This window comes from Ranitomeya imitator, chromosome 10, assembly GCF_032444005.1.
Source record: "Ranitomeya imitator isolate aRanImi1 chromosome 10, aRanImi1.pri, whole genome shotgun sequence".
Taxonomy (NCBI): Eukaryota; Metazoa; Chordata; class Amphibia; order Anura; family Dendrobatidae; genus Ranitomeya; species Ranitomeya imitator.
In genome coordinates this window covers 40,326,130-40,352,540 of record NC_091291.1, presented here as the reverse complement: position 1 = coordinate 40,352,540, position 26,411 = coordinate 40,326,130, and the positions used below count along the sequence as shown (strand labels likewise).

At 45.6% G+C, this 26,411-nt stretch overlaps 1 protein-coding gene across 5 annotated transcripts in view; it reads left to right on the top strand.

Moving 5' to 3' along the window:
- The window catches only part of PPP1R12C (protein phosphatase 1 regulatory subunit 12C), an 86,057-nt gene that overhangs the window by 14,782 nt on the left and 44,864 nt on the right, over positions 1–26,411 (top strand). For all 5 annotated transcript variants that reach the window (XM_069742073.1, XM_069742072.1, XM_069742071.1 and 2 more), the window contains exons 2-3: positions 23,704–23,834; positions 25,174–25,292. In XM_069742073.1, coding sequence (XP_069598174.1) covers positions 23,704–23,834; positions 25,174–25,292 — 250 coding nt within the window. The remainder of the gene's footprint in view (positions 1–23,703; positions 23,835–25,173; positions 25,293–26,411) is intronic.

Genomic DNA, 26,411 nt, shown 5'->3' with positions numbered 1-26,411 from the left:
GTGTGCCCTGCAGAAGGTCAGATACTATAGACTGTGTGTTCCCTGCAGAAGGTCAGTTACTATATACTGTGTGTTCCCTGCAGAAGGTCAGATACTATATACTGCGTGTTCCCTGCAGAAGGTCAGTTACTATATACTGCGTGTGCCCTGCAGAAGGTCAGTTACTATATACTGCGTGTGCCCTGCAGAAGGTCAGTTACTATATACTGCGTGTGCCCTGCAGAAGGTCAGTTACTATATACTGCGTGTGCCCTGCAGAAGGTCAGATACTATATACTGCGTGTGCCCTGCAGAAGGTCAGTTACTATAGACTGCGTGTGCCCTGCAGAAGGTCAGTTACTATATACTGCGTGTGCCCTGCAGAAGGTCAGATACTATATACTGTGTGTGCCCTGCAGAAGGTCAGTTACTATAGACTGTGTGTGCCCTGCAGAAGGTCAGATACTATATACTGCGTGTGCCCTGCAGAAGGTCAGTTACTATATACTGCGTGTGCCCTGCAGAAGGTCCGATACTATAGACTGTGTGTGCCCTGCAGAAGGTCAGTTACTATATACTGCGTGTGCCCTGCAGAAGGTCCGATACTATAGACTGTGTGTGCCCTGCAGAAGGTCAGATACTATATACTGCGTGTGCCCTGCAGAAGGTCAGTTACTATAGACTGTGTGTGCCCTGCAGAAGGTCAGATACTATATACTGCGTGTGCCCTGCAGAAGGTCAGATACTATATACTGCGTGTGCCCTGCAGAAGGTCAGTTACTATAGACTGTGTGTGCCCTGCAGAAGGTCAGTTACTATAGACTGTGTGTGCCGTGCAGAAGGTCAGATACTATATACTGCGTGTGCCCTGCAGAAGGTCAGTTACTATATACTGCGTGTGCCCTGCAGAAGGTCCGATACTATAGACTGTGTGTGCCCTGCAGAAGGTCAGTTACTATATACTGCGTGTGCCCTGCAGAAGGTCCGATACTATAGACTGTGTGTGCCCTGCAGAAGGTCAGATACTATATACTGCGTGTGCCCTGCAGAAGGTCAGTTACTATAGACTGTGTGTGCCCTGCAGAAGGTCAGATACTATATACTGCGTGTGCCCTGCAGAAGGTCAGATACTATATACTGCGTGTGCCCTGCAGAAGGTCAGTTACTATAGACTGTGTGTGCCCTGCAGAAGGTCAGTTACTATATACTGCGTGTGCCCTGCAGAAGGTCAGATACTATATAGTGCGTGTGCCCTGCAGAAGGTCAGTTACTATATACTGCGTGTGCCCTGCAGAAGGTTAGATACTATAGACTGTGTGTGCCCTGCAGAAGGTCAGTTACTATATACTGCGTGTGCCCTGCAGAAGGTCAGATACTATAGACTGTGTGTGCCCTGCAGAAGGTTAGATACTATAGACTGTGTGTGCCCTGCAGAAGGTCAGTTACTATATACTGTGTGTGCCCTGCAGAAGGTCAGATACTATAGACTGTGTGTGCCCTGCAGAAGGTCCGATACTATAGACTGTGTGTGCCCTGCAGAAGGTCAGTTACTATATACTGCGTGTGCCCTGTAGAAGGTCAGATACTATAGACTGTGTGTGCCCTGCGCCAGGTCAGATACTACAAGTGCGTCTCACAAAATTAGAATATCATCAAAAAGTTAATTTATTTAAGCTCTTCAATGCAAAAAGTGAAACTCCTATTATATAGTCATTACAAACAGTGATCTATTTCGAGTGTTTATTTCTGTTAATGTTGATGATTATGGCTTACAGCCAATGAAAACCCAAAAGTCATTATCTCAGTAAATTAGAATACTTTGACACCAGCTTGAAAGATGATTTTAAAATCTGAAATGTTGGTCTACTGAAATGTATGTTCAGTAAATGCACCCAATACTTGGTCGGGGCTCCTTTTGCATCAATTACTGCATCAATGCGGCGTGGCATGGAGGCGATCAGCCTGTGGCACTGCTGAGGGGTTATGGAAGCCCAGGTTGCTTTGATAGCAGCCTTCAGCTTGTCTGCATTGTTGGGTCTGGTGTCTCATCTTCCTCTTGACAATACTCCATAGATTCTCTATGGGGTTAAGGTCAGGCGAGTTTGCTGCCAATCAAGCACAGTGATCCTGTTGTTTGTAAACCAGGTATTGGTACTTTTGGCAGTGTGGACAGGTGCCAAGTCCTGCTGGAGAATGACATTTCCATCTCAACAAAGCTTGTCGGCAGAGGGAAGCATGAAGAGCACTAAAATTTCCTGGTAGACGGCTGCGCTGACTTTGGTCTTGTTTAGAACAGCTGACATGTGCCTCTAACAGCCGTGGGTGGAATTGTGATTCCACCTGCGGCTGTGAACATGTTAAATACCGCTGTCAATCTCTGACAGCGGCATTTAGCACCCCGGTAATCCCGCTTATTGGTCAGCGCTCAGAGCAAGTCAGCATTTCTGCTACATACAGACAATCTGATCATCGCCTGTGTGTAGCAGAGGCGATCAGACAACTGCAGCTTCTAGTCTCCAATGGAGACTATTGAAGCATGCAAAAAGTTATAAAAAAAAAAAAAAGTTTTAAAAAATTAAAAAAAAATGCAACAGTTCAAATAACCCCCTTTCACCCATTCAAAATAAAACAATAAAAAAATCAAATATACTCATTTGGTATTGCCGCATTCAGAATCAACCAATCTATCAATATAAAAAAAGAATTAACCCAATTGCTAAACGGCGTAACAAGAAAAAAATATAAACGTTAGAATTATTTTGGATGCCGTGACATTGCAGTAAAATGCAATAACGGGCGATCAAAAGATCATATGTACACCAGAATGGTATAAATAAAAATGTCAGCTTGGCTTTCACCAAGCCCAAGATTATGAAAAATGGAGACGCTACAGGTCTTGGAAAATGGCGCCGATTTTTTTGTCACCACTTAAATAAAAAAAACTATAGATGTTTGGTGTCTATGAACTCGTAATGACCTGAGAATCATAATGGCAGGTCAGTTTTATCATTTAATGAACATGGTGTTTAAAAAAAAACCCAGAAAACTGTGCAATTGCACTTTTTTTTTTTTGCAATTTCACCGTACTTGGATTTTTTTACTCGTTTTCCAGTACACGATATGTTAAAACCAATGGTGTCGTACAAAAGTACAACTTGTCCCACAAAAACCAAGCCCACACATGGCCTGACAAGCCCTCACGTGGAGTTATGGCTCTGGGAAGAAGGGGAGCAAAAAACGAAAACGTAAAAATGAAACTATCTCCGGTCATGAAACCTTTCCGGTAATGTCCAAGAGATGAGGATCCTGAACAGAGGACCCCTCACTCACCATTAATTTGCAGAATCATGTTAGACTAGTTTCACATTTGCGTTTACAAACGCAGCGTTTAAAACGCAAACGCAGGTAGTGAAAAAAACGCAGGTAAACGCGTGCAAACACTGCATTTTTTAGACGCATGCGTTTTTGCATGCGGTTAAAAAAAGCGCAGCATTTTTACGCGTTTACATGCGTTTTTCCTGCGTTTGCGTTTTTGGTACGCATGATGAGAAATTTCACAAGAGAAAAATCAAGATCCAGACACCGCCAATGGGACTACAGAGGGCGTGTGACATGACTCTGTGGACCAAAATATGGAAAAATTGTAGCTCTCAAAATGTGGTAACGCAAAAAATATTTATTGGAATAAAAAGCGTCTTTAGTGTGTGACAGCTGCCAATCATAAAAATCAACTAGAAAACCCACTATAAATAGAAATGGTTAGGGTTTGGATCCCTAGGGTTAGGGTTTGGATCCCTAGGGTTAGGATCTCTAGGGTTAGGGTTTGGATCCCTAGGGTTAGGGTTTGGATCCCTAGGGTTAGGGTTTGGATCCCTAGGGTTAGGGTTTGGATCCCTAGGGTTAGGGTTTGGAACCCTAGGGTTAGGATCCTTAGGGTTAGGATCTCTAGGGTTAGGGTTTGGATCCCTAGGGTTAAGGTTAGGGTTTGGATCCCTAGGGTTAAGGTACCGTCACATTTAGCGACGCTGCAGCGATATAGACAACGATGCCGATCGCTGCAGCGTCGCTGTTTAGGTCGTTGTGTGGTTGCTGGAAAGCTGTCACACAGACAGCTCTCCAGTGACCAACGATGCCGAAGTCCCTGGGTAACCAGGGTAAACATCGGGTTACTAAGCGCAGGGCCGCACTTAGTAACCCGATGTTTACCCTGGTTACCATTGTAAAAGTTAAAAAAAAACAAACAGTATATACTTACATTCTGGTGTCTGTCCCCCGCCGTCAGCTCCCCTGCACTTTCAGTGCCGGCCGGCCGTAAAGCGGAGCACAGCGGTGACGTCACCGCTGTGCTCTGCTTTACGGCCGGCCGGCGCTGACAGTCAGTGCGGGAAGTTGACGCCGGGGGACAGACACCGGAATGTGAGTATGTACTGTTTGTTTTTTTTAACTTTTACAATGGTAACCAGGGTAAACATCGGGTTACTAAGCGCGGCCCTGCGCTTAGTAACCCGATATTTACCCTGGTTACCAGTGAACACATCGCTGGATCGGCGTCACACACGCCAATCCAGCGATGACAGCGGGTGATCAGCGACCAAAAAAAAGGTCCTGATCATTCCCAGCGACCAACGATCTCCCAGCAGGGGCCTGATCGTTGGTCGCTGTCACGCATAACGATTTTGTTAAAGATATCATTGCTACGTCACAAAAAGCAACGATATCGTTAAAGAAATCGTTGTGTGAAGGTACCTTTAGGGTTAGGGTTAGGGTTTGGATCCCTTTATCACCTTGATGGTGGGGGTGGCTTATCAGTGTGTAGACTTGTTTTTCTCTATGGAAACTCATGCGTTTACATAGACAGCAATACTTTTTTTTGTGGCAAAAAAAGCCTCTAGAATTTACTACATGTTGCATTTCCGCAACAAAACGCAAGCATAGAAACGACGCATGTGTCGTCAAATGCGGCAAAACGCATACAAAAAAAGGCATGCGTTTTTAATGTTAAATATAGGAAAAAAACGCATGCTTTTTTTGCGTTAAAACGCAGCGGCAAAAAACGCAAATGTGAAACCAGCCTTAGATTTGATAAATATGCGTTTGCATTTTCGAAACCAATGAACCCCATTAATGTCCGTGGCGTGCTTTAGACTGTCCAATGCTTTCCAGGTTTGATCCACAGCCCTGACACAGGAGCTGTAGAGATTATGGCCGTGTCTCGGATACAGGGGCTCTTGCCCTTCTAGTCCTGGCATCCGTGTGCCCTGTACTTCCAGTAGCCGCCATCCACCTCCCACAGCAGATGTCACACATGCAGGCGGTCACTCAGCATCTTATCTCTGCAGATTGTTGGCAGGTGCCCAGTGACAGCAGGAAAGAGCTGTCAGTCAGGAGCCTTAAAATATCCGTCCGCTTGGTTATATCTCGGTTGTGCTTTTACTGGGTGACAAGTAATGAGGAAGCTGCTTTACATGAAGGGGTCGTAGTGGCAGAATGTGTCATTTATCTTGGTGGTAGAATGTTATATTTTATATACAGTATATATATATATATAAAAAAAAAATAAATGGAACATTTACACGTACGACGTAATTCCAAGTTAGTCATACTTCTGTGAAATCAACCTGTCTTGTTATGAAGCAACGTTAACTGTGAATCAATTTCTCCTGCTGTTGTGCAAATGTAACAGACAACAGGTAGGAATGATCGACAATTAGCAAGACAACCCCTATAAAGGAGTGGTTCTACAGGGGTGACCACAGACCATTTCTCTGTTCTCATTGTTTTGGGGCTGTTTTTGTCACTTTTGCGTTTTGTCAGTGCTGTCACTCCTAAAGGTACTGTACAGTAGTATGAGGCGATATCTATAACCCACAGAAGATGCTCTGGTAATGCAGCTCATCCAGGATGGCACATCAATGCGAGCTATGGCAAGAAGGGTACCTCTGTCTGTCAGCAAAGTGTCCAGAGCATGGAGCAGAAACCAGGAGACGTGGAGGGGGCCGTAGGAGGGGAACAATAACCTACTGTAGGGGCTATCGTATATAGAGGAACCTCTGCCAATGCTACACTATTGCTCCGTAAATGTTGATCACACATGGTTGTGGATCATCTTATAAATCATTAATTGTTTAATGATTCTTGGGTATATTTTAATTAACATAATTCTACAAAATGCCCGTTATACTAATTGGCCATAATGCCTCCTTCTTTTGCAAAAATGTGATATTGTCTAAAGTCTGAGCATAATTTACACTAGCATAAAATTATGATATTTTTCAGATCCTCATCCTGAAGACTGGCGGGGTTGTGGTCTGTCAGTCTGTGCGCTCCGGAGTGGAACGCATACTTTTAGCATCTCTTAGTAATGAGTGATGTGGGCACTTGACACCGGAAGAACCGTGCTCTCCAGACCGATGCGCAGCCATCAAATATGCTGATACCATTGACTGTGCGTTCAACAGGGAGACGCACATGGTCCGGGTCATGCGCATCAACGCGTTCCAAACTTCGGTCATGCGCAGTCATCAAATATGCAGACACCGATGGGCTGTATGCGTTCCACGGAGGAGCATGCGTGGTCCGACAATGCACACTAACACTCATTGTCTTGCTCTGCAAGCCATCCAGACACGTAAAGGTGTATGATGGACCTCTAGCGGTGGGTTATTTGGCGCTTGCTCCTTATAATCATGGGGACAAACCTATATACCCATTAACATTAGTGTTTCTCCCCTTGTACAGGAACTACCTGGTCCATATGAGGAGCAGCAATTATATGATCTTTTTAAACAGGGGCATTAATCTTCAGACACAAAGATTTTCATCACTATTCAGTATCAGTCTATCTGGTCTCCTGATGAAGCCGTCCAGGTGAAACGCGTTGAGACGAAACTGAGACATGTCTGGAGAAGTACCAATACTTTTTCCTTTACGCTGTTCTCGTGCTTTTCAGGAGTATCCTGACATTATAAATTGAATGCAGTTGCAATTTACGATTTATCTAGTCGGCTTACATGCTGTGATACTGTATTTCTGAGGGTCAGTCCAGGATTGTCTCATCTATTTTGTCCCACGTGGTTTTTTTTTTTATAAATAAGTTATATTTTAATTAGGGGCCTCTAGCCTACACAGAACAGCCATTCATAATTAATGTAATTATTTCTAAGGATTCCTTTAGTTATTTTGCTAAAAAAAAACCTCATTTGTGCCATAAATTAAACAATCTACATAGCTGTGAAGCCATGCCTCAGTTTTTCAGATCCACAGATTTGCCACAATTTTTACCAATTTCTATTGATTTGCAATTTCGATATGAAGATTTTATTAGGTCATTGACTCAATTTATCATAATACATCATCCACAATTTAGCCCGTACTGTGCCTCTGCGTAACTCGGATTTCTAAAAACAAATTTTTTTTCAACAAAAACTGCACTTTATTCCTTCCGAAAGCTGATCTGTCACCAGATTTTGTAATATGGACCGCTTACAATATTAGAAGGATCTCATACCTGATGCAGTTGGTGAACATGGTGAATCCCCTGTCTGGATAGATTGAAGGTTAGCCATCTATCCTGATTGACAGCTCCTCATTATCCCTCCTCCCTGCTGAGAGCTCACACTGATCAGTACAAGCTGCTGCCTCCAGCCTGTGTCAGCAGAGACTGAATACACTTGGACTCATGAGCTTTATACCTGGACTCAAAATTCTTACCTTAAAGGGGTCCACTGCTAGGGCAAGTGCACAATGCTAAGCTAAGTGACTGGCCAGAGCGCTGACTCCTGCTGTTCATGTAATATCACTGCTGTAGTCAGCAGAAGTTTATTTTATGTATATTACACTCTTTTCTGAAAAGGGGGCTACCCCTTTAAGAACAGCTGCAAATTTTAATAAAGTGCTGCAGAATATGTTGGCGCTCTATAAATACAAATTAATATTATTAATAAGCAGTGAATGTCTAAAAGTTCTTATTTTTTACATGCACAATCTGAGAATATCCTTCTATGAAGATGGGACTGTGTTCCCAGTTGTGCTTGACCTTGTGGGCCCCTAGGCCGCCTTTCCCTGGAGCAGTTTTTTTTGTGGTCTGTATTCCTGCTTATGGATGGGTCCAGCGTTTTAGGTTGCGCCAATTCCTCTAAATAGGGCAATCGTGATGATGACCCCCAGGGCTCTTTTCTAGTGATGAGTGAACATGCTCGTGTGCTAGCCGAGTGTTTTCGAAGTCCCTGAGTCAATAAATCTTGCTTTTGAACGTCAACAGAAGAAAATCCGCACCTGCGTTTTCTGCCAAGAGATGCAGAATCCGCTGAAAAAATTCCAGAAGCAAATCCGCAATGTGTGCACATAGCCTAAAGCCCTTCGTTCCTGAGAACAAAGAGGAGTAAATTGAAAGCTGCTTGCTTTAGAGAAGTCCGAAGGCCGCATAACTCAGGCAAGGATCTCAATGTAATGCTCAACTGGCTGGCGGCTCACCCGAATGTTACAGTTGCATAGAAATATGTGCTGTCCCCACGGCCAGTCCGAGCATTGTGTTGCGATCCTCGTCCGATTCTTACCTAACAATCATTTTGCAATGTTAGCAATTAACAATTTTGAGATTAACACTTAGGCCTAATCACATGTGTTTTTTTGTGTAACTGATCCATGGCTGCTGGGCTGGATCCCAGCAAGCCTCCCCTTACCTGACCGCAGCGCCGGCTCCTGTTTTTGATTAGCCAACCTGGCACGACACACCTGATGTCACTCAAGGCCAGCTAGTCAAAAGAAGAGCCGCGAATGCTTGTGGGTGAGAGGTGACTCGGGCAGCGGATGCTGGTGGGTGATGGGCGACTCAGGCGGCGGGTGCTGTTGGATGAAAGGTGACTCAGGCAGCAGATGCTGGTGGATGAGAGGTGACTCAGGCAGCGGATGCTGGTGGGTGATAGGCGACTCAGGCGGCGGGTGCTGTTGGATGAGAGGCGACTCAGGCAGCGGGTGCTGGTGGGTGAGAGGCGACTCAGGCGGCGGATGCTGGTGGGTGATAGGCGACTCAGGCAGCGGATGCTGGTGGGTGATAGGTGACTCAGGCAGCGGATGCTGGTGGGTGATAGGCGACTCAGGCGGCGGGTGCTGTTGGATGAGAGGTGACTCAGGCAGCGGATGCTGGTGGGTGATAGGCGACTCAGGCGGCGGGTGCTGTTGGATGAGAGGTGACTGAGGCGGCGGATGCTGGTGGGTGATAGGCGACTCAGGCGGCGGGTGCTGTTGGATGAGAGGTGACTCAGGCAGCGGATGCTGGTGGGTGATAGGCGACTCAGGCGGCGGGTGCTGTTGGATGAGAGGTGACTGAGGCGGCGGATGCTGGTGGGTGATAGGCGACTCAGGCGGCGGGTGCTGTTGGATGAGAGGTGACTCAGGCAGCGGGTGCTGTTGGATGAGAGGTGACTCAGGCGGCGGATGCTGGTGGGTGATAGGCAACTCAGACGGCGGGTGCTAGTGGGTACGTGTCGGACGATGCCCCATAGATACATATGAAGCTGTGATGGTCGGGAGAGCTGCTGCCAGTCCATGCATTGCACTCTGGGATCGGACATTTAGGCATGGATGAAAATAATAGATCAGAGCACATAAATAAATCACATTCACTGACTACTAAAATGTGTCAGTATAATCATCAATTCCTGCAGATATATATATATTATAAAATTGGAACAATTGGAGTCAAGCAATGATAATAATAATAATCTTTATTTTTATATAGCGCTAACATATTCCGCAGCGCTTTACAGTTTGCACACATTTCATCACTGTCCCCGATGGGGCTCACAATCTGGAATCCCTATCAGTATGTCTTTGGAATGTGGGAGGAAACCGGAGTGCCCGGAGGAAACCCACACAAACACGGGGAGAACATACAAACTCTTTGCAGATGTTGTCCTGGGTGGGATTAGAACCCAGGACCCCAGCACTGCAAGGCTGCAGTGCTATCCACTGAGCCACCGTGCTGCCCACCGATGTTTACCCAATGATATTGGGTAAACAAACAAACACAATTTATTTATAACAGTAACAACATGGACAAAATATTTGTAATATAAGTACAGATACACTAGTAATTAAACCAGATATCAAAACAAATGAAGGACACCCGAAGAAGCCTACCCGAAACGCGTGTAGGAGCTGCCTGTCCCTTAATACGCCCCGACCATTATGGGTGAGAATTCATTTTTGATTAGTTATTTCACTGGCTGTCTTTAAAGCGCATAAATATGTTTACTTCATGATCTTATTGATCAAAGAATTTGGATTCTCCTATCGGACTGATGTTGTTAGCGCTCTTTTAGGGACTTCTTTACCTGTGTCCTTCATTTGTTTTGATATCTGGTTTGATTACTAGTGTATCTGTACTTTATATTACAAATATTTTGTCCATGTTGTTACTATCATAAATAAATTGTTTGTTTACCCAATATCATTGCTTGACTCCAATTGTTCTAATTTTATATATAGGCATGGATGTCTGCATGAGCCCTAACACTGATGGGTTAAATGCTGACAATAATTAAAAAAAAAAAATTATGGTCAATAATTAAAAACCTTTTGGAGAATTGGCATTACAATTTGTGGATGGCTCTCCACTGCTGCAGCCAGTCATGGTCAGAGGTGGGTGGCACGATACAGCTGAGCCCGCCCAGTGACTGACTGCAGCTGTGACATTTACCGCTGCAGCCTGTTAAGAAAGAGTGGACAGGAGAGGGAGGGTCAGCACTGGAGGAGGGGAGTAAAAAACACTTAAAGGGGTGCCCAAAAACTGAATTTTTTTACCCTGTAAGGTGCCATGTGTATGTGATGTAGTTCCTGAAGGTGCTTTTTGTAGTCTTAGGTGGGTGGTGCTCTCTCGTCCCCCCACCCCTCGGCCTGACTACACCCTTAGATCCCGCACACTGATTGGGATAGTTTAGCAATGTATTAGGAATGTGCGGCCGTGTGCTCCATGCTGGCTGATGATCAGCACATAGCAGGGCTTCCTTCCTAGCACTGACATATTCTGCTATACCAGGGAGGGGTCGCTCCACCGATCAGTAGCAATTCCAAACATCGGGTGTTAAAAATGTAGACATTTCTGTGTTCTCCTCCCAAATTTCCCTGCGACATTCCCTCGGCAAAAGCAAAATTGTCATCTATGCATTTTGTAAGAACAGGTGAGATAAGTGACTGCCAGACTCGTGCTAAGTTGCCCAAGGGTCAGATTGTCTAAAATCCAACTTATTGACCCATACGCCCTATAACACGGCCTCCCTCGCTCCCAGGTACTGGGGATGGTGAATAGAAGCTGACCCGCAGCTAATAAACAGTGTGCTGTGCGCTTACACTGGCAGTCACCAATCTGATATTGGTGACCTATTTTCATGGTAAGTACTCCAGCCTCATCAGGTCTAAGGACTTATTTAATATTGTCTATATTGTAAAAACTAGTGACATCTTTTTATTTATTTTTTTTCATTCCTTATATTCTTGGTTAGTAAAATTGCATAAAACGTCAGTGCGTAGGCCAGGACAGGAACGCCCTGCAGCACATGGGATAAAAAAGTATGCAGCATCAATTTAATTTGAAATTCGCAATGAGAAAATTAACACTGCGATTTACACGTTTTCCCGGATGGTTAAATATTTGGAAAAAATCTTGTCTTTCTTTCTGCTACTGTTTGATTAAAACCTAAGGGTATATTCACACTTTGCATTTTTTTCTGCAAAAGAACGCAGCTTTTTACTTTAGCAGCAAAGTGAATGAGATTTCTTACGTTTTTTACTTGCAGATTTGAAGCAGTTTCTTATCTGCAGGATGTTACTTCTTTCAGTGTTCTTCCAGCTTTTTTTACTCATTCAATGAAGGGGGAAAAACTGCATCAAAAATGTGGAGAAAAAAAAAGCCACTTTTTTTGCAGTGTTTATTTTTCTTTCACTTTCTCAATTCTTAATGTGAAAACAGTGCTGCAATAATTGACATGAGGCTGTTTTCAAAGTTAGGAAAAAAAAAGTGTGCACTTAAGATTTCTTAAATTTCATAGCTTTAAGGGTATGTTTCCATGGTCAGGAACCCGCAGCGCTTTGGATGCAGCACATGTCCTCTCCGTCCAAAGCTGCTTTTGAACGCAGGTGATTCCGCATGTGTTCACTGAACCGTGCGGAATCATCGCTCCGAATACATTGAGAGGGAAATTATTTTGCGGAGACTTAGCATCTCCGCACGATAAATAGACATGCTGCAGTCTGGAAAGATGCACCGCATGTCTGTCTCCGCAGGAAAGCCAGAGGTGTCCCTGCACGCATAGTGGACATGGGATTTCTTCAAATTCCATCCACTATGCTGTAACATCTGTCCGCTTTGGGTTTGACGCTGCGGATAAATGCAGCATCCAACCCGCAGCGTTTACTGACCGTGGGAACATACCCTTACACATGTTATTTGCATAAAAAAATCTGCAAAAAGTCTGCGTGAATATGGTGTAAGGCTTCATTTCTGTGGTGATCTGTGTAACACCTAGCTTACATTTTTTCTAGTATAGAATTAGACTTGTATTTCTGATTTTGGTTACTTTTTTCTTATTTAGCTTTGGACATAGTCTGTAAAATTGTTCTAGAAAATTAAATATTTCTCTTAGAAATTATGGCAATTATAAACGTTTTGTTATACACAGGTTTATTTCCTTTGTGTGTATTGGTACGATGCAAAAATAGAGATAAAAAGGTAAAGGCAGCAAAACAACCCCAAAACATCTTTGACCCTCCACCATATTTGACTGTAGGTACTGTGTTCCTTTCTTTGTAGGCCTCATTCAGTTTTCAGTAAACGACAGAATGATGTGCTTTACCAAAAAGCTCTATCTTGGTCTCATCTATCCAAATAAAGCTTTCCCAGAAGGATTTTGACTGATTGGTCGTGGCAAAACGCCAACGACCATTGCCACAACCAATCAGTGACGGGCACAGTCCGGCGGCAACATGGCCGCTCCAGCCCTCACACAGGGTTAATAGCAGCGTTAATGGACCGCGTTATGCCACGGTGTAACGCACTCCATTAACGCAGCTATTAACCATGTGTGGCCAACTTTTTACTATTGATGCTGCCTGTGCAGCATCAATAGTAAAACGATCTAATGTTAAAAATAATAATAATAAAAAGAAAAGGTTATTCTCACCCTCAGACGTGGCGTCCTGTCCTCGGCAGTGCAAGCGTCAGGTTCCGGTGGCAAGGATGCTATGCGAGAAGGACCTTCTAGGACGTCACGGTCATGTGACCGCGATGTCATCACAGGTCCTGCGCTCATCCAACCCTGGGACCGGTAGCTGCCGCATGCACCGCACACAGGCGCCAGGACTACAAGGGGCCCTCGGAAGGTGAGTATATGTTTATTTTTTATTTTAAGTCTTTTTTAACCAGTTACATACGTGGCTGGGCAATATACTACGTGGACTTGCATACTCTAGAATACCCGATGCGTTAGAATCGGGCCACCTTCTAGTGTGTGTGATCTATCTATCTACTATATAATTGTCTAAGGGTCACTTCTGTCTTTCTGTCTGTCTGTCCTTTCTGTCACTGATATTCATTGGTCGTGGCCTCTGTCTGTCATGGAATCCAAGTCGCTTAATGGTCGTGGCAAAACGCCCACGACCATTGCCACGTCCAATCAGCGACGGGCGCAGTCCGGCGGCAACATGGCCGCTCCTTCCTCCCCGCAGTCAGTGTCCGCTCCATACTCCCCTCCAGTCAGCGCTCACACAGGGTTAATGCCAGCACTAACGGACCGCGTTACGCCGCGGTGTAACGCACTCCATTAATGCTGCTATTAACCCTGTGTGACCAACTTTTTTACTATTGATGCTACCTATGCAATGTACTACGCGGGCTGTGCAATGTACTACGCGGGCTGTGCAATGTACTACGCGGGCTGTGCAATGTACTACGCGAGCTGTGCAATGTACTACGCGAGCTGTGCAATGTACTACGCGGGCTGTGCAATGTACTACGCGGGCTGTGCAATGTACTACGCGGGCTGTGCAATGTACTACGCGGGCTGTGCAATGTACTACGCGGGCTGTGCAATGTACTACGCGGGCTGTGCAATGTACTACGCGGGCTGTGCAATGTACTACGCGGGCTGTGCAATGTACTACGCGGGCTGTGCAATGTACTACGCGGGCTGTGCAATGTACTACGCGGGCTGTGCAATGTACTACGCGGGCTGTGCAATGTACTACGCGGGCTGTGCAATGTACTACGCAAGCTGTGCAATGTACTACGCGGGCTGTGCAATGTACTACGCGGGCTGTGCAATGTACTACGCGGGCTGTGCAATGTACTACGCGGGCTGTGCAATGTACTACGCGGGCTGTGCAATGTACTACGCGGGCTGTGCAATGTACTACGCGGGCTGTGCAATGTACTACGCGGGCTGTGCAATGTACTACGCGGATATGCATATTCTAGAATACCCGATGCTGTATCCGTTGTGTTTTGCTCCCTGGTTTCTCGGAGTTTTACAGTCCCACATAGAATAACACTGGGGTCAGGATGGATCATCTGGGAAATTATCCGCCCAGCAGTCAGATGTCTCACAATTGGAAGTCAGAAGGCTTTTTATCTAATGATCCCCCATTACTTTTCCAGAAATGTCTGTTTTCTGTAGCCTTCGCTTCACATGATCACTTCCTCTCCGGTCCCCGCCGCAGATGTTGTGCGGTTTACGCCAGCTTCTATGGGAATACGATGCTGTAATTTGTAGTTGTGGTTGCTGCGCCGAACTTTTATTATCCCTTATAGAAAAGTAACATTGAGCAATCGCTTTACTACGTTTAAGGCGAATCTGTCTCCAGATGTCACCATACAAGCTGCGTATTACCCCGATTTGAAAGAAATGACAAAACAAAGTTATTTTATTTTCCTGTTTAGTTGGTATCTCAGTTCCTCACGCTTCAGGACCTCTGTTTGTGGTTATTGATTGAGAACTTCCCTTCAGAGGGAGTGTCTGGCGTATTACGCACAGAGGAAGTGTCGGGCATATTACACACAGAGGGAGTGTCGGGCATAATACACACTGGGAGTATCGGGCATATTACAGACAGAGGGAGTGTCGGGCGTATTACACACAGGGGGAGTGTCGGGCATATTACACACAGAGGGAGTGTCGGGCATAATACACACTGGGAGTATCGGGCATATTACAGACAGAGGGAGTGTCGGGCGTATTACGCACAGAGGGAGTGTCGGGCATATTACACACAGAGGGAGTGTCGGGCATAATACACACTGGGAGTGTCGGGCATATTACACACAGAGGAAGTGTCGGGCATATTACGCACAGGGGGAGTGTCGGGCGTATTACGCACAGAGGGAGTGTCTGGCGTATTACGCACAGAGGGAGTGTCTGGCGTATTACGCACAGAGGGAGTGTCTGGCGTATTACGCACAGAGGGAGTGTCTGGCGTATTACGCACAGAGGGAGTGTCTGGCGTATTACGCACAGAGGGAGTGTCTGGCGTATTACGCACAGAGGGAGTGTCTGGCGTATTACGCACAGAGGGAGTGTCTGGCGTATTACGCACAGAGGGAGTGTCTGGCGTATTACGCACAGAGGGAGTGTCTGGCGTATTACGCACAGAGGGAGTGTCTGGCGTATTACGCACAGAGGGAGTGTCTGGCGTATTACGCACAGAGGGAGTGTCTGGCGTATTACGCACAGAGGGAGTGTCTGGCGTATTACGCACAGAGGGAGTGTCTGGCGTATTACGCACAGAGGGAGTGTCTGGCGTATTACGCACAGAGGGAGTGTCTGGCGTATTACGCACAGAGGGAGTGTCTGGCGTATTACGCACAGGGGGAGTGTCTGGCGTATTACGCACAGGGGGAGTGTCGGGCGTATTACGCACAGAGGGAGTGTCTGGCGTATTACGCACAGAGGGAGTGTCTGGCGTATTACGCACAGAGGGAGTGTCGGGCGTATTACACACAGAGGGAGTGTCGGGCGTATTACACACAGAGGGGGTGTCGGGCATATTACACACTGGGAGTGTCGGGCATATTACACACAGAGGGAGTGTCGGGCATAATACACACTGGGAGTATCGGGCATATTACACACAGAGGGAGTGTCGGGCATAATACACACTGGGAGTATCGGGCATATTACAGACAGAGGGAGTGTCGGGCATATTACACACAGAGGGAGTGTCGGGCATAATACACACAGAGGAAGTGTCGGGCATATTACAGACAGAGGAAGTGTCGGGCGTATTACACACAGGGGGAGTGTCGGGCATAATACACACTGAGGGAGTGTCGGGCGTATTACACACGGGGAGTGTCGGGCGTATTACACACAGAGGGAGTGTCGGGCGTATTACACACAGAGGGGGTGTCGGGCATATTACACACTGGGAGTGTCGGGCATATTACACACAGAGGGGGTGTCGGGCATATTATTACACAGTGGGAGTGTCGGGTATAATACACAGAGGGAGTGTCGGGCATATTATTACACACTGGGAGTGTCGGGCATATTATTACACACTGGGAGTGTCGGGCATAATACACAGAGGGGGTGTCGGGCATAATACACACTGGGAGTATCGGGCACATTACACACTGGGAGTGTCGGGCATAATACACACTGGGAGTGTCGGGCACATTACACAGAGGGGGTGTCGGGCACATTACACAGAGGGGGTGTCGGGCATAATACACAGAGGGGGTGTCGGGCATAATACACACTGGGAGTATCGGGCACATTACACACTGGGAGTGTCGGGCATAATACACACTGGGAGTGTCGGGCATAATACACAGAGGGGGTGTCGGGCATAATACACACTGGGAGTATCGGGCACATTACACACTGGGAGTGTTGGGCATAATACACACTGGGAGTGTCGGGCATAATACACAGAGGGGGTGTCGGGCATAATACACACTGGGAGTATCGGGCACATTACACACTGGGAGTGTTGGGCATAATACACACTGGGAGTATCGGGCACATTACACACTGGGAGTGTCGGGCATAATACACAGAGGGGGTGTCGGGCATATTATTACACAGTGGGAGTGTCGGGCATATTCCTGGTGCATGTCTCTTCTTTCTAGTGCACTGATTAGTAAGGTTCATCTGTTGAGAAAGCTGGAACCTCTTATCTCGGTTACATGGTGCCTTTCTGTTGAAACTGTGAACACTTTGTCTCGTGGCTTTTGATTTCCGATAAGTTACGGCTGCTGATCCTGATTCATGGTATCGGTAGGGATTTGTAACCGGTGACACTGCCTGACCCGAGGCCGTAAACCACCACCAATAAAAGCCGATTTAGTTGCTGAGTTAGGCAGGCCGACCGCGCTTCTGATACACAGCAGCCGTTTCATAGCTCGCAGACAGGAGAGCGGGATGGGCCCCTGCCAATGACTGGCATTCATATACTTTATGGATTACATTTTTTTTACAGTGTTTCCTGTGTTTTCTTGGCAAATTGCGCTGTTCCTTTACTTTATAAATCCTATTTATTATCCAGCGTCCATTGTAGACCGGGAGTCCATGATAAGTTAGGGTTTCTAAGCCCGGAAAAAAAAAAGGCAACAAAAATAAGAAAATCATATAAATTGGACTAAGCAGAAATAAGTCTTGGAGAAATGCTTTGAGCGGCACGGGAAGCCGGAGTCTCCTACAAGGGCAGGGGCGGCTTCAGGGTCCGTCCTTGGCCCTTTGGTTCGGGTATAAAGCTGTCCATGGTTATTTGTCACAGCTGAGTAAAAGTGCCGCAGGCAAATATAACAGATCTGTGTATACAGAGGGCGCGGGGCAGATTTTGGGGTTGTCATACATTTCTCTTTGGAGCCGAGCGAGGACTTGAGGCAGTTACGGCACGGCAGGACTGGCAGCCACTCGCCAAAAAAAAATCCTAGAATGGCGGTGGAATATTGACCCTGTTTATTGCAGGAGAGAGCGGAGTGTCTTAACTCTTTCACCTCTGACTTGTCACATAAGGAAATGACAGGAAGTGATGGAATTGTGGAGTCGCCTGGACATTGACCTCTATTTTTCTGTCTGTCCTCAGATCTAGGTAGCCGTGTTCCAGACTGTAGACACACAAGAGATATGCAGCCAGGGGGCATTGCCTCTTCCTGCTGATTTCTGCTCCAATGTGTGATAGTCCCCGCTCCCTGCCGTAACTGAACATTAGACGTCATTCAAACATCAATTTATTTTATTTTTTTTGCATATGAGATAAATTAGCCTCTGTGTTCTTCATACTATAAGTAGCACCTCCGGTTTAGATAGTAGAAAATAGAAAAAAAAAAGCAGATTTCCTACTAAAAACTTAAAACCTTCTTGGTAGTGGAGGGGTAAATTTTGGGTAGAATAGGGAGATTAGAGATCTGTTATTAAAGGGGCTGTCCTGGACTATTTTGTTTTTTTTCTCTTGTGAGTCTAAGAACTTACCGGCAGGTAGTTGCTAATGATTTACTTGTTCTGCCCGCTGTCGGCTCAGTGATCACAGACCGCTCCTGCCGGCGATTCTGCTGCTTCATCTAGCCTCATGTCAACAGAGCAGCCGTTTCCCTTCCAGACTGCGGCAGACGTCATGCTGATGGACAGTCGGCTCCCCGCAGTTAGGTAGTGGGGAGCCGACTGTCAATGAGCATGATGTCTGCAGTCATACCTTGTTAGCAGGGCAGAATGGAAGAGAAGAAGCTGCTCTGTCGATGTGACGTCAACACAAGTTACACAATCGCTGGCAGGAGCAGTCTGTGACCGCTCTATGCTGTCAGAGATCGGTGCCGGGTACATCAGGTAAGTATGTAGCAACTACCTCCCTGTTGGTACTTGGGACCATAGGAAAAGAAAATGGTCCCAGATAACCCCCTTAAGTGTTCTTCTTCAGCACCCACATGTACAGTACATGCACACTCTTCTCTCCTGCATACACACTGTCAGTTGTCAGCCGCCTATAATTCTTCTCGGCAGCACAGTCCTCGCGTGTAATCCCATGCTGGCAATAATAATGCAGAATGCATGTTTATAGATTAATTTCCCATCGTCCGTTTTCTTTAATGTGTATATGGATTAGTTCACCGAGTTGTTCCGTGCCTCATGAATCCACCATTTCTGCAGGGAGTCTCTGCTATCTGCTGAGGATTTTTAGTGCACATTTCTGTTCCGGGTGCACAGGCCCGTAGGCTGATAATGACCTATATGTCCATATTTGCAAGACGTGATACGTTTTGCAGTCAGAATTTGCAGGGGGAATAGAAGACTGTTTCCATTCCTCCTGCAGAGCCGCGTGTCTCCGTTGTGCAGAGCGTTTCCAGTTCTGTCATTAGTCAGTGTGATCACGTTGTGTTACATGTATGTGTAGTGGGGATCCCGCTCCTCGCCGCTCTGCAGGATCTGTCACCGCACTCCTAGTCGCTCTTCTGCAGACTTTTAGCAAGTTTATTCTGGACACAAGCCGTGATCTCCTCCTGGCTGAAGACAGGAAGCCTTAACAATAGCAGACAGGCAGTTACCGAAATAACCCACTACTGTTAAAGGGGAAGGCTCCTCCTTTGAACCCTTTAAATAAAAATATTAGAGTGGGTGTTACCGCTGAATCGCCTGCATGGCCGTAGCTTTACATTAAAGGGGAACTTTGGCGGAAAATGCAGCTTCCTATGGTCATTTAAAATCCTTTCAGTTGCAAAGAATGTAGGGAGTTGCCATTTCTGATCATTCAGAGATTATTCTCCACTCATTTAAAGGGTTATTCCCATCGTCCTAAATATACAGGAATCGGTGGTACTCCGCTCACCCAAGCCTAGCTGGTCGCGTGTCTGTTCGCTAGGCAGTCCATGAGGAAAGGGAGGTGAGCCAGCATCCAAGATATACTCTCCCGTCCCCCCAGAATAAAAGCATATTGTGTGTTTCCACAGACAGGAGATAGAAGCATACCTAAGCGTTTCAGGCACAACCGGCCCTTAGTCATAGCATGATTTCTGTGATAAAGGGCCAGTTGTGCCTGAAACACATCACCCATGCTTAGATCTCCATATATTATGCTTTTAACTTGAAGAAACTCAAGATTCTATTTTGGACGCTGGCTCATCTCCCTTTACTCATAAACGCTTATTGTCTGATAATGCTTTAAAAAAATATAAGCAATTTTAGAGAAAAAAAAGTAAGACCGGAATAAGCCCTTTAAGGAAACTTTTGAATTGCCATGAACATGCAATGGCGGTTCTATTTTATATGCAGCAGCAGCTCTGCTCCGATATCCCAGCGCCATAGAAGCAATGGACCTCATCATCGTGATCCAGCTGTCAAGTGATCGTGGGGTGCTGGGAGAAAGCAGGACCTGCCGGGTCCGAACAGGCCCAAATCGTCTGTGCAGTGCAGGCAGGAGGCTGGATTTTCCCTGTAACTTGGGCTAATATACCAGCCCCGATTACAGGGGAAATTGGATAACGTTTCCTTGAATTGACCTGAATGGTTACACGTTCAGAACATGAAATCTCCATCACTCCTGCACTCGGCCGCAGGGCCTATTAGTTGATGTTATAAAGGTGCTGGACGTGGCGGTGACAGCCGGCGGAAAGTGTTGGCAGCGGCAGCACCGCTGGGAAAGCGATCAGGGCAGTGGCGCTCCTCTGATAGCTGCTTTCCCGTAAACCGCTCGGCTGGCCCCCGTCATTAGCAGGACAGTATTCTCCACAGCTGGAAGTGGATTTGCGATGGATAATGACATCAGCAGAGCTCCTCTTGTGTTTTAAGCAGGGAAAATACTTTTGTATGGATGAGGTAAACATTGGCTGCAATTCTCCATCCACGTTGTTTCCCAGTAGGGGATTAAATCACGTAGGATCCGTGCCAGACGCGTTAATCAGAACGACCCGTGTGTTTCACGAGCGGAGTGTGAGACGTGGCTAGTGGCCAATGTGACTGTTATGTGAACTCCTGTTCCTTTTCCACACAATTTTCCTTCACTCCCTAGGACATTTGTGCTAGAAATTAACTATATTGCACTACAATGACATACTTTTTTGTTGTTGTTCTGGTTAGGTGAGTAGGGGTTACGTGGGCTTTGTGACCACTTTGTGTCATCACAAGTTACAGAGAAAGAGGCATAAAACATAGGCCACATCCGCAGATAAAATAAAGGTATACGTTTGCTGTTATTATACATATTATTACTACTAAAACCATTTTCATTTAGTTCACAAAGTCCAGATAAATCATACACACCGGACCCAGGTATGCCGTCGGCTTGCGCCGGGCGGGACCCAGGTATGCCGTCGGCTTGCGCCGGGCGGGACCCAGGTATGCCGTCGGCTTGCGCCGGGCGGGACCCAGGTATGCCGTCGGCTTGCGCCGGGCGGGACCCAGGTATGCCGTCGGCTTGCGCCGGGCGGGACCCAGGTATGCCGTCGGCTTGCGCCGGGCGGGACCCAGGTATGCCGTCGGCTTGCGCCGGGCGGGACCCAGGTATGCCGTCGGCTTGCGCCGGGCGGGACCCAGGCATGCCGTCGGCTTGCGCCGGGCGGGACCCAGGCATGCCGTCGGCTTGCGCCGGGCGGGACCCAGGCATGCCGTCGGCTTGCGCCGGGCGGGACCCAGGTATGCCGTCACGATTATATGTGAGACATGTAGATCAGGAGAGCAGACTGTTGACCATTACGTGTCTCACACTGGTATCGCCCCCATCATTTACAGTGATCTCTGGAGGCAGAATCTCGGGGAGATCTATGTCTGGCCTATAGATCTTAACAGTAAATTTCTCTGACATAAGACATCAGATGACAGATATCAATATATCATTTTATTCAGCTTCCTATGACCTCTGTGCCCATATACACGGCTTAGGAGGGTTGATCCAACTGATGGAATCTCTTTTTAATGGGTTGATCACTTTCTTTAAATTAATATCCCCGCCTGCAGGTTATTATAGAGGAACAAACAGCATGGTTCTCCCCTTCCCCGGGTCCACTGTTCTCAGTGTTTGGCTGTGAATGTGACTTCAGCGCCTCAGTCAGGGCCAGTCACCGGGAGAAGCTGCGGACACTCACCAGTGGACCCGGGGAAGGTGAGTACAGGACAGCTTGTTTCTTTACATTAACATTCAGCATCCATTTACTGAAAATCTTTCAAGGTGTTTCCAAGTACTTGGAGAAATAAAAAGGCATCATGGGTTTAAAAACAAAAAGTTGTTTGTATGATGAACGTTGTGTGCAAAAAAATTCTTTGCGCATCTACCAGAGAGTGTAAAAATGCTGACTTTGATGAGTCTTCCTTCTACACCCCGCATGCACCCTGCGTGCTCAAGGAGCAGGCTGCCATACATTCTTATCTCATAGTTTTGTCAGGTTGTGACCTCCTGTATCCACTGAGGCTACAGAAATGATTAAGGTCCCAGGAATGAGCAAGGTGTGAAAGCGGAGCCTCAGCTGTGCGCCAAGATCTGTGATGGTGCCAGGGCCTTGGCACGCCGTAGTGCACCATCTGTGGGGTCAGGGAACGGTGAAAGTTGTAGTATACTGGCGAACGTAGTGGGTGCAGCTGCTGCCCTCATATCTGCAGAATTGGAATCTGTAGACTGAACTGAGTAATTAGAAGCGGACAGTCGTGCCACGTTGTGGACATGTTCTAAATTAGTCTAGGCTTCTGAAGCTGAGCAGGGAAACTCAGGCACAAAATGTTGCTGTTGTTTTTTCAGGAAACTTTTTTTTTTTTTCCTTGTTTTTTAAGGACCACTGAAATACATTTTTTTAGATTTTGTTCACCTTAACATAACCATTATTTTTATAAAATGCACATGTTGATTAGTAGTGATGAGCGAGTATACTCATTACTCGGGTTGCCTCGAGTATTTGGATGTGCTCGGAGATTTCGTTTTCGTCGCCGCAGCTCCATGATTTCCGACTGCTAGACAGCCTGAATACATGTGGGGATTCCCTAATAAACAGGCAACCCCCACATCTATTCAGGCTGTCTAGCAGTCAAAAATCATGCGGATGAGGTGACGAAAACTAAATCTCCGAGCACATCCAAATACTCGGAGAAAACCCGAGTAACGAGTAACGAGTTTACTGGCTCATCACTGCTGATAAGTAATAGTGACTTGAATTGGCAGCGTTATTTTACATTTTATGTGTGCAAACTGTGAAGCGCTGCGGAATATGTTAGCGCTATATAAAAATAAAGATTATTATTTTATATAACCTTTGGGGCAAATTTCAATATTAAATCTGATTTCCCATGTAACTTGGACCATTATATTAGCCCCAGTTATAGGGAAAATGCAGCCTCATGGCTACATAACGCTGACTGGGGCACCAAGGACCTAGCGGCTCGTGCTTCCTATCTACACACACCTTTCCTGGTGCTGGAGGAGGAAGCACTGTCAGTACTTATATATTGTTAAGGTAAATAACATGGAGAGAACCAGTAATATAAATGTATATGCTGTATAATCCTCAGCACAGGTTGTATTATTTATTTTGCGCCATCTCATCCACTTTACTAGTACTGTAATATGCAATGAATCCTCCCCGGCCTCACAAAGTTCTTGGCTTCTCTCTTATTTAACCGCATGAGTTCTCTCCGAGGTGGTAACCGTGTTGTGGACTTATTGAATCAGTTGAATCGCCTGTTGTTGTATTTTGTGTTTTTTGTTGTTGTGTTTTTTTTTTATAACTATTGACAGTATCATTTCTTTCTTTCCTAGGCCTGTATAGATGAAAACCTAGAAGTGGTAGAATTCCTAGTAAACCACGGTGCCAATGTGAATCAAGCGGACAACGAAGGATGGACGCCTTTACATGTCGCGGCTTCCTGTGGCTACATGGAAATAGCAGAGTGAGTGTAAAAACAAAAGGGCGCAGAGGAGCGCGCTACAGGCCCTCGTCCACCATGCCGCTCCAGCGTTAGCAGTTGGACAAAGTAAAATCTCTGAATCCGTACCAATTTCTTACATCACTTCTCATCTTTGTCCTTTTGGCCTCCGATGTGTAGGGAGCACCACATTGACTCAGGAGTCAGGATAAACCAGGATAGTTCTAACACGACCAATGGCTTAGTCATGGTTTCCAGACCCGTGGTCTCCGTTTTCCATCTAAACAGCAATAGGTGTGAAATATCGAGACAGTGAGAGATGTTATATCAAGATTAGCACCACCAGGTCGCAACAAATCCATCAAGTATATGCATGGTCCCTACTGATGTAGTCATTGGTGTTTTTATCCTATTTTATTACTCCCTTTCAATATATAAACTGATTTTTTTTTTTCCCGAAATTTTTAAAACATTCCTGTATTTTTTTTTTTAGTATTTTTCTTTTTCTTTCATTTTTTTAATGCATGGTTTAATCCCTATTAATTTCTCACCAAGGTACCTATTTGCTTCTATATTTATTGCAGCTAGTTCATATACGTAAAAAATATGCACTGTGGCATAGACTTATACGTGTAATTTAGATCCGTTACTGTCTCCTTTATTTTTTTGCAAATACACACCCCCCAAAAAAACCAATGAAGACTAGCCGCCGATCTCTGGCTGTCCCATTTAGATTGAATAGAGCGGTTGTATGTAAGATCGATCACCACTCCATTCACAGGGGGCTCTTGAAAGATCCAGTTGTTTTTCAATCAGTGGGTAGTAAGGTATTTTTATTTTTATTTTAATATTTCTTTTATTTTCGTGTTTTTATTTTAGTGTTTCTCTTATACCAAAGTAAAAGAAAATGAAAGAAAATACTAAAATAAAAAATATTAAAGCAAAAGAAATACTAAAATAAAATATACTAAATTAAAAGAAAATACTAAAATAAAAAATATTAAAGCAAAAGAAGTACTAAAATAAAATATACTAAAAAGAAAATACTAAAATAAAAAATAATAAAGCTAAAGAAAATACCAAAATAAAGTATACTATATTAAAAGAAAATACTAAAATAAATACTAAAGCAAAAGAAAATACTAAAGCAAAAATACTAACATAAAACAAATACTAAAATAAAATATACTAAATTAAAAGAAAATATTTAAATATTTTGTCTTTTATTATAGTATTTTTATTTTAGTGTTTTTTGAGTAATTTTATTTTGAGTATTTTACAAATTGGAGATCTTCATGTATTTTTTTTTCTTCCAATGTTTTTAAACCTGTGAATAAGACTCCTTTTCATCTCCTCGTCTTAGGTATCTCCTAAAGCATTCGGCGAACATCGCTGCTGTGAACAGTGACGGGGATGTTCCACTGGACATTGCCGAAGACGACTGTATGGAGACTCTGCTCCGCGCTGAAATCACGAAGCGAGGTGAGAGTCCTGGCACTCACTAATCTTCCTGTAAACAGCAGCAATTAATCCAGAACAGGAAAAGCCACTTCATGCTGGAAAATGAGGCTTATTGCCGGCAACGACCCTTAGCTACACAGCAAAACATTTCCACCATGCAAAAACGCCTCCGGAATCATTTATTCCAGGAAAGCCTAGAAGATGAAATAATAATTTATGATGCCCACAGCAAAGTGTTGTGCAGATCGGGGACTTTAAAGGCCAAATGGGGTCTTCAGCCAAGGATCTGTGTGTCTCCCGTGCTCCATAATTCTAGCGATGTCCTATTTTGCAGCCCCCGTTCTAGAAAAAGCCCCTCTGAGGAATAATTAGCTGCAGTTTGGATCCCAGCAGCCATGTGTGGTGGCTTTCTTCTCAATCACCTCTCGGTCGGTGAAGTTCTTGTTCCCATTGACTAGTAGGTATGATTGGATTGAGCAGCGCTCCACACATGGGGGACCGGGTGTCATTTACAGGGTGCGATCGGAGCACACGACCACCTGTGCAGACATCTCTGCTGTTCGATAGTCCTCGTACTTTTATAATAATCTCCATCTAGTAAGGACAAATCAATCAGTATTGCTTGATGAGCGGTATGTGATGATGAGCGCTATGCGATGATGAGCGGTATGCGATGCTGAGTGGTATGCGATGATGGGCGGTATGCGATGCTGAGCGGTATGCGATGATGGGCGGTATGCGATGCTGAGCGGTATGCGATGATGAGCGGTATGCGATGCTGAGTGGTATGCGATGATGGGCGGTATGCGATGCTGAGCGGTATGCGATGATGGGCGGTATGCGATGCTGAGCGGTATGCGATGATGAGCGGTATGCGATGATGGGCGGTATGCGATGATGAGCGGTATGCGATGCTGAGCGGTATGCGATGCTGAGCGGTATGCGATGCTGGGCGGTATGGGATGCTGAGCGGTATGGGATGCTGAGCGGTATGGGATGCTGACGTGATCTGTAGTGCTCCAGTTAATGCTTGCTGGAATGGATCGTCTCGGGGGACTTCTGCTGCAGAGTTCACCGTCTAATTATTTATAGCCAGGATGATTAAAGCAGGTTACTAAAAAGGCTTCTGTGCACATCCAT